Source organism: Macadamia integrifolia, chromosome 8, assembly GCF_013358625.1.
Source record: "Macadamia integrifolia cultivar HAES 741 chromosome 8, SCU_Mint_v3, whole genome shotgun sequence".
Lineage (NCBI taxonomy): Eukaryota > Viridiplantae > Streptophyta > Magnoliopsida > Proteales > Proteaceae > Macadamia > Macadamia integrifolia.
This window is the reverse complement of record NC_056564.1, coordinates 2,926,804-2,940,862: the sequence shown is the minus strand read 5'-3', so window position 1 is coordinate 2,940,862 and position 14,059 is coordinate 2,926,804. Positions and strand designations below refer to the sequence as shown.

The window sequence follows — 14,059 nt, the reverse complement described above, 5'->3', positions numbered from 1 at the left end:
GGAAAAGGCTCTGTTAGCTGTGCCCTTTCTTTATCCCTTTCTCCTGTATTGCATGTTCCTTCTTTTCCCATTAACCTTTTGTTCATTAGTAGTCTTACTTCTAGTCTTAATTGCAAAGTCACCTTTTTCCCGTCTCATTGTGTTTTTCAGGATCTGGTGACAGGGGCAACGATTGGCTTTAGTAGGCTACGTGGTGGTCTATATCTGCTTGATGATATCTCGGCATTGGTCTCTGGTCAGGCTCTTCAGACATCTTCTATGTCACCTCCCATCTCTGAGTTACAATGGTGGCATTGTTAGTTAGGACATCCCCCTTTGGGAACTTTAGCTAGAGTTTTTCCTTCCTTTAAAAATTATAATTCGAGTCAGTTTTTTTGTGAGGCATGTGTTTTAGCCAAACAAACTCGAATCACTTATTTTGTTTCTGGAAATAAAAGTGCCACTCCTTTTTCATTGATACATTCGAATATTTGGGATCTATCTCTCTATGTGTCTGTCAATGGTTATCGATGATTTGTCTCTCGGACTACTTGGATTTATATGATGTGAACCAAGGGCGAGACCTATTGCTTTCAGCAGTTTCACCCGTATGGTTCAGACTTAGTTCGGTGCTACCATTAAGATCCTTCAAATCGACAATGGCCATGAATACTTTGAACGGTCCTTTGAAGCTTACCTTTCCGATCATGGGATGATCCATTAGACTAGTTGTGTGGATACTCCGGCTCAGAATGGGGTTGTTGAGCGGAAGAATCGCCACCTTTGTAAGGTAGCATGCTCTCTTATGTTTGAGATGCGTGTTCCTCCCCAGTACTGGAGTAACGCAATTCTCACTGCTGCCTTTCTTATCAACCGAATGCCTTCTCGGGTCCATGCCTTCTGCTCCCCTTTGGATCTTCTCCAAGGTTTCACTTCTTTTCCTATTCCTCCTAAGGTATTCGGTAGTGTTTGCTATGCTCGCGATCATCACCCTCATGGAAAGTTTGATCCTCGTGGTCTCTGGTGCATTTTTCTAGGGTATGCTCCTACTCAGAAAGGCTATTGGTGTTTTCATCCTCCCACTCGGTGATGGTTTGTGACTATGGATGTTGTCTTTCACGAATCTGCGTCATACTACAATGCGACACCTCTTCAAGGGGAGTCCTTCCATTGTGGAAGATGTGCCACCGTCTCTTGAAATTGCTATCCTTGCCAGTATCCTATTTTAGGGGGAGAGTGACCCTCCTACTTCGCCTCGGCTGGAGATACGTGTGTATAGTCGTAGGGAGCAGACTCAGATCACTACACATCCAACATCTACCCTACTATGCCAGTTCTCTCCTCTCGAGCATGATATTGTCCCCTTGAACCCTGGTAATTCTCCTTCTCCTTTTGTTGATCAGTCTCTTGAGTTGTATGTTGCTGTTCGTAAATGCACTAAGTCTCGTACTTTACATCCTATTGCTAAGACTGTTTCTTTTGACTCACTTTCTCCTTCCTACTATAGTTTTCCGTCTTCTCTTTCCCTTGTGTCCATTCCTCATACCTAGTAGGAAGTGAGTGCAGACTCACAATGGTAGGCAACTATGGTTGAAGAGATGCAGGCTTTGAAGAAGAATGACACATGGGATCTGGTGTGTCTTCCCTTACAAAAGAAGACAGTTGGGTGCACTTGGGTCTTCACAGTAAAACAGAAGGCTGATGGTATAGTGGATCGGTACAGGGCTAGACTTGTTGCTAAAGGCTTCACACAAACTTGTGGGATTGACTACCAAGAGACTTTTGCTCCAGTTGCTAAGATGAACACAATTCGTGTTATCTTGGCTTGTGCTGCCAAATTAGATTTGGATCTCCAGCAGTTAGATGTGAAGAATGCCTTCCTTCATGGGGAACTTGAGGAGGAAGTGTATATGGACATTCCTCCTGGGTTCACTTGCTCTAATACCCAAGGGAAGGTATGCAAGCTGAAGCGTGCTTTGTATGGGCTGAAGTAATGCCCTTGTGCTTGGTTCGGACGTTTCCATAAGGCTATGGTTGCTACAGGATACTCTCAAAGTAATGCCGACCACACTCTGTTCATCAAGAGATCTGGTGGGAAGATTGCTATACTAATAGTCTATGTAGATGATATTGTTGTTACTGGTGATGATTTGGCAGAAATCTCTTGCCTCAAGAGATACTTGAGTGAGGAATTCGAGATCAAAGATCTAGGACAACTTCGTTACTTCCTTGGCATTGAAGTTGCCAAGTCTTCTCTTGGGATCTACTTGTCTCAGCGGAAGTATGTGCTTGATCTTCTCTCTGAGAAAGGGCGTGTTGGTGTGTAAGCCGGTAGACACTCCTATTAAAGCTAATGGTCATTTGAGTAGCAAGGAAGGTGATCCTATGGATAAGGGGAGATATCAGAGATTACTAGGGTGGTTGATCTATCTCTCTCATACACGTCCTGACATAGCATTTGCCATCAGCCTGGTTAGTCAGTACATGCATGATCCCTACTCGACTCATATGGAAGCTGTGCTGTGTATTCTTCGGTACTTGAAATCTGCCCTAGGAGGTGGCTTCCTTTTTTCTCCTCATGATCACCTTAGGGTGGAGGCCTTCACGGATGCTGATTGGGCAGGTTCCCCTGATCTCCGCAGGTCTACAACTGGTTATTGCACTTTTGTTGGTGATAACCTTGTTACATGGCGAAGCAAGAAGCAAGCCGTGGTTGCCTGTTCAAGTGCTGAAGCAGAGTTCCGTGCTATGGCACATGGCATTTGTGAACTCCTATGGTTTTATGGTCTTCTCACTGATTTAGCTGTTCCTACCAACCCTTCCTATGAAACTCTTTTGTGGTAACAAATCTGCCATTAGCATTGCTCACAACCCTGTCCAATATGATCGAACCAAGCATGTGGAGATTGATCGACATTTCATTAAAGAGAAGTTGGATATGGGTCTTATCACTGTGCCTTTTGTTCCCAATAGTGAACAACTAGCTGATGTATTTACTAAAGGTCTTAGTAGTAAGATGTTTCATCCTGTCTGCAAGTTGGGCATATGTGATATTTATGCACCAACTTGAGGGTGAGTGTTGTAATAATGGGTTTTATGGGTTTTGGGGGAAGTGTCAGCTACCAAACGGACCCTAAGGGGTTTCTTAATGGTCTTTGTAGAACCTTCTCTCCATTATTATAAATAAAGAAGGCTAGTGTCATATTTGACACAAGTCATTATCCCATTCAACAGAGTCCCTCTCGGGTCTTCATATCAACCTTCTCAAATCCCACCTGTTCCTCGTCAGAGTCTCTGACTCGTCCAAGGTTAGGCTGCTTGAGGTTTCGGGCTTCTAGATGGGGTCTCTTCCACTTAAATGTTTAGGCCTTCCCTTCATTTCTTTTAAGATAATTGCCCACCACTGCCCCCCCATGCTTGGCCAAATCCGTAAAAGACTTCAACTCTGAAAAGGGAAGATTCTGTCCTATGTTGGCCATCTTGAGCTCATCTGGTCTGTTCTCCAATCCTCTTACATATACTAGTATGGGGTCTTCCAACTCCCAAAATCCATCATAAAATCCACTAGGTCCATAATTTTCTCCTTTCTTTGGAAGGGCACTGGCAATACTTGTTCCTCCACCCTCTCCGCTGGTCTTCTGTCTGCCTCCCCTAGGCAGAGGGAGGTTTTGGATTGATGAAAATCAAAGATGCTAATTTTTTTGGCATTCTTAAGCTCATCTGGAAGTTGGTCTCCAAAACTCGCAGTATTTGGGTCTCTTGGGTCTATTCGTTCCTTCTTCTCAAAGATTCTATTTGGATTGCTCCTTCCCTTCCTAACTTCTTAGGTATGGAGGAACATTCTCCTCCACAGACCTATTGCCTTGCGTGCCATTCACTGCTCATCGGGAATAGAGCATCCACCTCCCTTTGGCTCGATAATTGGCATCTTGATGGTATTCTCATCCTCCAGGCTGGTGCCCGGCGGTATACTCCTCTAGGATTCCCAAGGACTCCCCTGTTTCCTCTATCATCCTTAATGGTGCTTGGTCTCCCACTATGGAGATCCCTGCCCTCTCTCCCTTTTGGTCTTCCCTCCCCCTCTTCCTCCCCTTCCCTTATCTGACTCTGCAGATAAAATCATAGTCCCTTAGTCCCCTTATTCTTCTGGTCAATTCTCCTCCTCCTTTGCTTGGCATCTAATCTACTCTCTTGGCTCTCCCTCCCCTTGGCATGAGGTTGTTTGATTCAAATTCCACATTCCTCGGCATAGCTTCACTGTCTGGAGAGTTCTCTCTAACTGCCTTCCTACCCAGGCCTTCCTCTTGCACCTCTACATCCCTGTCTAGCCCTCTTGTTGCCTCTGTTGGAATGGCTTTGAAGATAGTGATCGTATTTTTTTCGATTGCCCGTTCTCTTCCACCATTTGGAAGCGTATCCTTGCCAAACTGTGCCCAACTAGAAGAAGCCTCCTCCTCCTTCAGAGAGAATGGATTTGGATTCACATGACTTATACCGATAACACGATTTGCGACTATGCTGGAAAACTTGCCTTTTGCTCTACCATCAACCGCATTTGGATGGATTGAAATCTACGTAGATGTTCTTCCAATTCCAGATCTTATGGCAAGATTTGCAACGCCATCTACTTCAATGTCTCCTCCAAACTTAGCCTGGCTCCTCAAGGTTTAGTCAATGACACCCTAAGGAATAGGCTTATTGTTGTCTTCTGGGGTCTCCCCTATCTATCTTGACTTCGCCCCCGGCCCTTTAAGGGTTGTCTCCCCTGCTTCGTGCAGCTCTTGCCTTATTAGGCTGTGTATTTTCCCCTTTCTTTCCTCCTTGCTTTATATATTTATTTACCCACCCCAAAAAAAAGAAAAAAAAGAAAAAAAGTGGGGAACGATTGGGTTCAGACGCATTTAGATCTTTTCTTTCAACCAAGTTGACAAGTCTGTAAGTGAATATTATAGTACTATAAAGGGCATGTGGGAACTCAATGTTCATCATCCTCTCACCTACAAACTTAGAATTATTGATGACCCAACAAATTGAGTTTCAAGTAGCAAAATCTCTATCTGGTTTTAAGTTTTGACCTCCAGTGAAGCAGATTCATCATCAAATTGGGCTTGTTTTATTAGGAATAAGTCTAGGGTTAGGTTCTATATATGTTTGGCTTTTGATCCTATGAGTTTTCAGTGTAATAGGCCACTTTTATGGGCTTATAATATGGGTATAGGTTAGACGTACGAGATTAGTTAAGTTAATGTCTTTATTTCTTTATCCTATTCTCTATTAAGTTGGTTTTTATTTTTTTTTTATTTTTTATTTTATTTTATGTATAAAAATATATATTACCAAATGGCAGAGGACAAAGAATATACAAGGGGAAAGAAGAGGGGGAGGGAATAACATCAGCCAAAAAGAGGAATAAAGCCATCACCGAGGGGTGGAGGGGGTAACAGTATGGAGGTGAGGAGACCCCAGGAATCAAGAATGAGCATGTTCCTTTGGAAATCCCTAACATTACTATGGGAGAGGGGGGGGGGGGAAAGAGAAGTAAGCTTGGAGCTAGCGTCAAAATATATGACATTCCAAACCTTGTCATAAGAACTAGAGTTGGATGTCCATCTACGAAGATTCTGCTCCATCTAGATGTGGTTGATGGTTGCAAAATGCGAGCTTGGCGTCTATTAAGTGTTTTGGTTTTGTTGGATTTGGAGTCTATAAGTTTAGTCCTGTTTTAAGTCCTATCTTCTTTGTTATTCCGTTTCCTAGTCAATTCAGGTTTTCCAATTAGTTAAGGATTGAGTTAGGCCTTTCCTTTTTAGCGTCTAAGTCTATTTTTGAGTTTTCTATATAAATTTGTAAGGGAGGCCAGCATTGTACATGATGTTGCTGCTCCCCTTCATGTTTGAAGATTCTCGTGTTTGATCAAGAGACGCCTAGGTTAGTGTTGATCCAATCGAACCACTTTGTGAAGTGAAGCCCGAGTTATTTTCTGTTGCTCTTATGGTTCCATCAGCTTCTTCATCCATCAAGAAGTATTATTCTTCAAGTTTTCCTTCGATTTGTTCAAAAATTCTAGAAGGTTAGATGCAAGGCTTTTTTTTTTTTTTTTTTTTTTTTTTTTTTTTGTTTTCTGGATCAAGCAAACTAGCTAGCTGATCATTCTTAAATTGCTACCATATGTTCCTGAACCCTAATTAGAAATCGATTCAATTTTGGCTCTGTTCCAACGGGTGGGTTTGAATATATTTCTGTTTCCCTATTCTTCCCCTACTCTCACTAGAACACTGTTTAGGCCTTTAATCTTCCATAACCGATTCTGTTTGCAGGGTCTGATTAAGCTACTGATATTGGATTACATCATATCTGAAATTGGTAATTTAATTTCATATTCTGAACCCTAATTTCTGTGGTTAAATTACTGTTTTACCTCTATTCCTATTGCTATTAGGAATCACCCAATTTACCCTATTCTGAATTATTTTTTGATTGAAAGACTATTTTTTTATTTTATTTTATTTTTTTCCGGGATGAATACAAAAATCCATTACCAAGCAGAGGAAAGAATATATAGGGGGAAAAGAGGGTGGAGGGAGGGAACGCTGTCCAAATGCCATACCCCAAGGGAAGGCAGAAAAACTCGAAAGGGGAAGCCCCTAGCCAAAATACAACCAAATGGGGAACCAAAAGGGGGAGCATCATGGGGAGGGGGATAAAGATAGAATGGGGGAGACAACAATGAGCCTGTTCCTTGGGGAGTCTAAAATCCTACGATTACGGATGCATCTAAGTTTGGACCTCACTTCAAGTATATGACTTTCCAAATCTTGTCGAAGGAGCGAGAGTTGGAAGTTAATATACGAAGATTTCACTCCATCTAGAGATGGTCATTGGTGGCACTGAAGGCCAATTTCCCGCTGTGTCACAAATGGAGGAACCACCAAGAGTCATATCAACCTAGATCCATTCTCTACTCAAGGGGAGAATTCTTCTGCGGGATGGCCGGCATCTGCTAAGGTCCCTTTTCTAGACAGAGGAAGAAAAGGGATAGGAGAAGAAGAGATGGTCAGGATCTTGTTATTTGGCTACTATTTTGATTATTCATATTCAGTCCTACATTATCGAGCTTATTAAAGGTTATATACTTGGTTGCGAAAAATTTCCCTTTGTCACTAGCTCTGACTTATTTTCCCCTTCAAAGGACAACTCAAACTCTTATTGCGGGTGGTTGTGGCTCTGGTTTTCCTGGAAGAGTTCGTGGGTTAAAGGGAGGTTGCGGGGGCACCATTGGAGGTAGAGAATAGCAGACTGACAAAGCCTTATGTCATTGTTCACGTTGTGGCAAAGTCAATCGTCCAATTGGCAAGAGTTAGGATTAAATATTTCAAAACTTAGTGTGCCCAACAACTAGCTAACACTTCAGTGACAGGGGGAGTTCTGATGTGGTTTCATCAAATCCAATGCTGGTTCTTCGTGTGGAGGTGGTCACTCTGCATAGGTGTCTCGTAATGATATGCTCACTTAGTTACTTAAATGCATCTAGCAGGTTGAGTCATCCACCTCCACATCCACTCCTACTTTAGCCCATAAAGGTTCTATAGTGCTACTTGCTTCTTCATAACCTATTTTGTAGATTATTAATTCTAGAGCTACTTCTCGTATGAATGGTAAGTCAAATGTGTTCTTTTTCATAAAACAAGTCATCTTTTTGAGTTATCATAATGAGACTTCTATTCCCGTATTAGGTCACGATACTGTTTCTCCTATTTCATCTTTGTCCTTCTCTTCTATACTCCATTTGCCTCAATTGTCTTTAAATATTGTGTGTGAAATTACTAAATCTTTTAATTCTCCAATTACATTTTCCCCCCCTCTTATGTGTTTCAGGATCTATAGACAGGGAAACTTTTAGTGGATGGTATGAGAAGGATTGTCTTTACTATCTTGAGGATGTTTTGTCTTCTACTACTACTTTTGCTTTTTCCATTTGTATTTCCCCTCTTCATTGGTATTATGGGTTAGGGAATGTATCTCTCTCCAAGATTTAGCAGATGATCCTTAATTGCAAGTCTATTTCTTGTATTAAGCGTGAGGCTTGTGAGTTGGGCAAGCATCGTTGTACAATGTTTCCTTCTTATTACACAATCAGAAGTTAGTCGTTATTTTCTTTGGTTCATTTAGATGTTTAAGCTCCTTGTCGTTAAAACTAGGTCTGATTTCTTATTTTGTTACTTTTGTGGATGATCTTCCTCATTTGACTTGGTTATATTTATTGAAAGACCATTCATACTTTTTCAAGGAATTTATAATAAAATAAAACCAATTAAGTCTACCAATTGTTATTTTTTATTTTTCTTATTTTCTAATATTATTTAGTAAGCTATATATACCTTGTATCATAAAAAATCAACATTAAGCAACATAAAGTCATTAAAAATCAACATTTAGCCATATTAAATTATAAAAAATTAACATTAAGATATATTAAGTTATAAAAAATCAAAATTTAGAGAAATGCTCTGGTTCTATAACAAGTTTGACTGGTCAAATGATATTATTTTTACATGAGACTTTTTGTATCAGTTATAATATAAAACCAGCTTTCCAACAAGTCTAAGATTACTTAAATCTAAGTTGTAATGACAAATTTATGCTCTGGTCAAACTTATTTTTAAGTGCGCGAATGCTGTTAAAATCGCCTGAATGAAAATAATTTTATGGATATCAAAACAAAAAATTATTTTACCAGACTTTCGGTTTTTAGCAATGTTTTAACATGATAGAATTTATAAAATTTTCATAATTGAGAAAAACTCCAGCATTTAAAAGTTGAAAATCGCCCCTATAACCAAAATCCAGTTTTTCTTGGACTGGGGGGTTGACTTTTTATCCTTTTGGAATTTGATTTTTAAACTATTTTTATTGGATTCAAATAGGGGGTATTTGCTTTTTTATGAATAATATCTTAAGTAAATGAAATAACAAATATAAAAATCATTTACTTAAATGATATTTGGCACAAAGCGGTATGCAGTGCAATAAGGCGAATGTCACCTAGGCCCCAGGCAAACCGCCTGGACAACCTTGACAACTATGGGCATGGTCATGTAAAACAGTGGCCTTTAGATGCCCCGGTACAGAAGAGTGATTTGATTTAGATTGGAGGAGCTAAAAGAGCATGGGGTATACCTAATATGACCCTAGGAGAAGTGGTAAGGAAAGATGTGCATAGCTTAGGCCTTATATCAAGTATGACTTGGAGTAGAGATGATTGGAGGGTAAGGATCCATGTAACCAACCCCATTTAGTTGGGATAAGGTTGAATTGTGTTGAGTTGAGATGTTTTGACTGCCTGTTATTTAATTAATCGAATGCCGTAATCAGTTATTCATAAATTTGTCTCCCATCTTTGTTGTCTTTCCTAACTCTCCATTGTTTTATTTTCCACTATGACTGTTTGATTGTAATTGTTTTGTTCATAATTTAAGTCTTGACATTGATAAATTGTCTCCTCGGGCTGTAAAATGTGTCTTTCTTGGATACCCTTGTATAAAGAAAAGCTATAAATGTTATGATCATGTAACCAAGAAACAATTTGGAAGTGCTAATGTTTCCTTTTTTGAAGGCACTCCTTGTTTCTAGTGTGATTGTCTTGGTGATCTATGTGGACACTATTATTCTTTCTAGTAATGATTTGTCTGGATTTGGGTTACGTCAAGGTTCAACTTTAATACCTTATTTGTTTGCGCTTATCATGGATGATTTAACCAAGGACATTCATGATGAGGTTCCATGATGTATGATTTTTGCTGATGATATTGTTTTGGTAGATGAGACAATAGCAGGGATTAGCGCTAAGTTGGAGTTATGAAGTTCAACATTGGAATCAAGAGGTTTTAAGATGAGAAGAACGAATGAGTATATGGTGTGTAACTTTAGCCACTCTAAGACGGATAACAAAATAGTGAAACTTGAGGAGAGAGATATTGCAAAGTGATTATTTTAGATATTTGGGCTTGTAACTTTATCCACTCTAAGACGGATAACAAAAAGTGAAACTTGAGAAGAGAGAGATATTGCAAAGTGATTATTTTAGATATTTGGGCTTGTAACTTTAGCCACTCTAAGACGGATAACAAAAGAATGAAACTAGAGGAGAGACAGATATTGCAAAGTGATTATTTTAGATAGACAGATATTGCAAAGTGATTATTTTAGATATTTGAGCTCAACCATAAACAGGGAAGGTGATGTTGAGGATGGTGTTTCTTAGAGAATTGAAATAGGATGAATGAAGTGGAGAGGTGCATCCGGAGTGTTGTGTGACCGATGTATTCCTATAAAGATTAAAGGAAAATTCTATAGGACAATCGTAAGACCAGCTATGACATATGGGGTGAAATGTTGGGCAATTAAGAAGTGTAATATAAATAAGCTGAGTGTAGCAGAGATTAGGATGTTGAGATGAATGTGTGGCAAAACTAGGAGGGATAAAGTAAGGAATGACCGTATTAGGGCTGATTTGGGAGTTTCCTCGATTAAAGACAACCTATGAGAAAGTCGTTTGAGGTGATATGGCCATGTTCAACAGAGGCCTTGGGATGACCAGTAAGGAGGAGTGATCACTTTCAGATGGAAGACGCTAAAAGAGTTAGAGTCAGGTCTAAAATGACCATAGGAGAAGTTGTGAGGAAAGACATGCAAAGTTTAGGTCTTGATTCTAGTATGACCTCAAAAAGAGTTGTTTGGAAGGCAAAGATCCATGTAGTAGATTCTATTTAGGTGGGATGTTTCTAAGGTGTTGCTGTTCCTTTTTTTTTTACTTTCATTATTTTACTTTCTCACAGATCCATGTAGCCAACCCCATTTAGATGGGAAAAGGCTGAGTAGTTGTTGTTGTTGTACTGATTTTACTGATTTGTCTGGAATTGGAGATGTCAAGGCTTATTTGAAACAATAAATTTGTCTCATAAAAAACATGCGATGTAGTGGTAAGGAATTTACAAACAAACATCAATATTGACGGCTGGTTGGTGAACTTGTCTATCTCATTGTGACTAGGCCAGACATATCCTTTGCAGTGGGTGTTATAAGCCATTTCATTGAGTCGCTTTAGCAGGTTCACTGGGAAGTTGGATGCTTCATTCTCCAGTATCTTAAGGGTGCTTCAAGAAAAGTACTCATTTTCAAATATCATGTTTACATTGATGTTGTTGGTTGCTCTGATGCTGATTAGACTATTGCTTAAGTTGATACGAGGTCTACCGCTGGTTACGGTATGTTTGATGGTGGTAACCTCATCACTTGGGAGGAGTAAGAAACTATAATGGCGATGTCCACTTCTAAAGTTGCCAAGGATATAGTTTTCATGAAAGAACTAGGCATATTGAAGTTGATTTCCATTTTATTTGTGATGCTATGATGCGGGAGTTGATCTCCACACCATTTGTTATCTCTGTTCAACTTCTTGGTAACCTATTTACCAAAAAGCATTGTTCAAAAATGTGTTTAGTAAGGGCAGTGTTGTAATTACTTCTCATCTTTATTATAAATAAACACATACTACTACGGATTGGAGGTTAACACCATTCTCTCCGTTTGGTAGCACTCTTCTTTACTACTTTCTGTGCTTTCTTCCTTCTCTCTCTTTGTTTATGCATCATTATTGTTTGTTGTTTTAGATCTGAAATCATTGCATGGTTCTTGAAGGCTTAAACTTCTTTTGGCAATCTTGGACTTATTATAGTGTGTATGTCAACGTTCTCTAGGTGCATACTGCTGCATGTACAAATGGTCGTTTATGTGGTGTGATTGATGGGAGCCAATTGTTTATTATTCTCTATGTGCATACTGCATCCTGTATAAATGATGGTTTATGTGTTGGCGAATGATGAGAGGCAGTCGTTTTTTATTCTCTTTGATAATACGGGTCTCTACACTGTATATGTTTTACTCTCATGTGAAATTTGCCTGAGCCTGGGAATTGTATGTTGTAAATTTGTGAGGTTGTGCCCGCAGTTGATTGTTTGAAGTTGGTGCGTTTCTTGTTGCAGCATCATTATTTAGTTAATCAAACATATTCCTATGCTCTCACTATTTTAGGGATTAATCTAATGTTAATGAAGGACATCATTGCCAAAAAAAAAAAAAAAAAAAAAAAAAAAATGGACATGGTGTTGCATCAAAAGAAAACATTGTTATGACAACATCAAAACTTGATATTTTTCTCAAGAAAGTTAGATCTATGACAACCTGTATTAATTAGTTCTCTGATGGTTTACATGAGCCTTGTGCTGTTGCCGGGCAGGTTCATCTTTGCTAATTGAATTCAATATCACTTTAGAGCATTATTTACAATAGCAGTCGAATTACTAGCAGGGATTAGTACCTGTTAAATCTTGTACTCTGATTAATATTCTTGGTTGGATTGTGATCAATGCTTCCAAGATTAAATGGATATGGTTTTCTCTATCTCTCTAGTTTCTAAACTATCAATTCGTGTAAAATTTTGAGTGGCTATACCTTTCCTTTCAGGAGTTCCATTTCGTCATTCTTCTGTTCCATCCAAAGAGAAGTACAGGGCAAAAGGTATGTCCCATCCCCAATGTGACGGTTGCAGTTGGAATAAAATGTTAAATTGAAGCAGCTCTTATATTTTTCAATATCAGCTGAAAGATAAAAATGGCATATAAAGCATTTGTGTCAATATCTTATAAATATGCTAATAGAATTGAGATTTTACCCCTAATAATATTATGTATTTAAATTGATTAATGTTTAAGTTTCTTCTCAGGAAAATTTATTATATTGGAGCAAGGAAGTTCCATAAATAGTTAGTGCTCTACAGTCATAAAATAAATTTATTTTGTTTTGTTTTTGGTTTTGTTTTTGTTTTTGTTTTTGTTTTTGTTTTGTTTTGTTTATTTTTGTTTTTTTCGGTTTTTTTGTTTTTTTATTTTTGTTTTTTGTTTTTTGTTTTTTTGTTTTTTTTTTTTTAATTGCTCAACATATGGAATGACCTTGTTACTTATTTTTAAAAACTTGAAGAGTTTTGCTGATATGTGTAGTATATCTGGTATGTGTGTAGAGGAAAGTGGAACCTCGCTCCTCCTTCAATGTGAGGTGACAGAGTTTATTTTGAGATACTTCATGGTCCTCCATGGTTTTTGGTTCGCACGATTGACTTATATGGAAGATGGTCCTATTTGCTATATGTTGGGGGAATTTGGAAGCAATGCTCTGGTGCTATTTGGTATTAGAGCCTAGAGTTTGGTGTTCGATTCCTAGTTTGTGTGAGGGGGTTTGTGTTGTGTTGTTGTGCCCTTATGCCTTGTACCCTTTGTGCCACGTTTAGAGTTGCGTGTTTGTGTGGGCCTGCGTTTGAAAGTTTCTTCTACTACCAAAAGTTCAGTTTTTGTTCATGAATTGAGAAGTTTGACTTTTTGTCCTTTTGGAATTTGAATATTTAACTATTTTATTAGATTCATTTTGGGGGGGGGGGTTTGTTTGCTTATTTATGAATAATATCTTAAATAATTACTTAAATGATATTGGCATAAATAAGTGCCAAACTTTGTTTGGTACCATTTCGAACCCTGACTTCAAATTCAACCAGTGCCTTGCACTAAGGCAACAGTCGTCTAGACCCCCAAAAAATGCCTGGACGCCAAGGTGGCGCCTTGAAAACCATGCATCAATGTATCATTTCAATCAGTTTGACTGAAATATTTTGGTCATCTCATTGAAATACGGCATGTCTTCTGTTAGAAGTAATCGATTAAGGGGTTGTTCACGTGAACAATGTTATGAACAGTATTCATGGTTACTGTTCATGTGAACAGTAACTTTATATATTTTCCTGTTTATGTCCTTTATGCCCTTTATGCCCTTGTCATGGTTATGTCATGATTGTATATTGAATGAAGTGGGCGGTCTTAACCCTACGGTTGTGACTCCCCGAGTTACAAAAACATCTCTTTCACCTCTTCCTCCATCTTCTCTTCTCTTTCTCTTTTGTTATTTATATGGTATGAGACCCAGATGCTTAGGTGCTACTACATTTTTCACCTTTAATCTAAGATTTCAATCAATA

At 38.8% G+C, this 14,059-nt stretch overlaps 1 protein-coding gene across 2 annotated transcripts in view; it reads left to right on the top strand.

Annotated features, from left to right (window-relative positions):
- LOC122087636 (DNA polymerase I) overlaps positions 1-14,059 on the top strand; it is a 154,820-nt gene that overhangs the window by 32,716 nt on the left and 108,045 nt on the right. The window contains exon 7 of one of the 2 annotated variants that reach the window (XM_042656834.1): positions 12,502-12,555. The exons of the other annotated variant lie outside the window; for it this stretch is intronic. Within the exon in view, the coding sequence (XP_042512768.1) occupies positions 12,502-12,555 (54 nt within the window). The remainder of the gene's footprint in view (positions 1-12,501; positions 12,556-14,059) is intronic. 2 annotated transcript variants of the gene reach the window in all.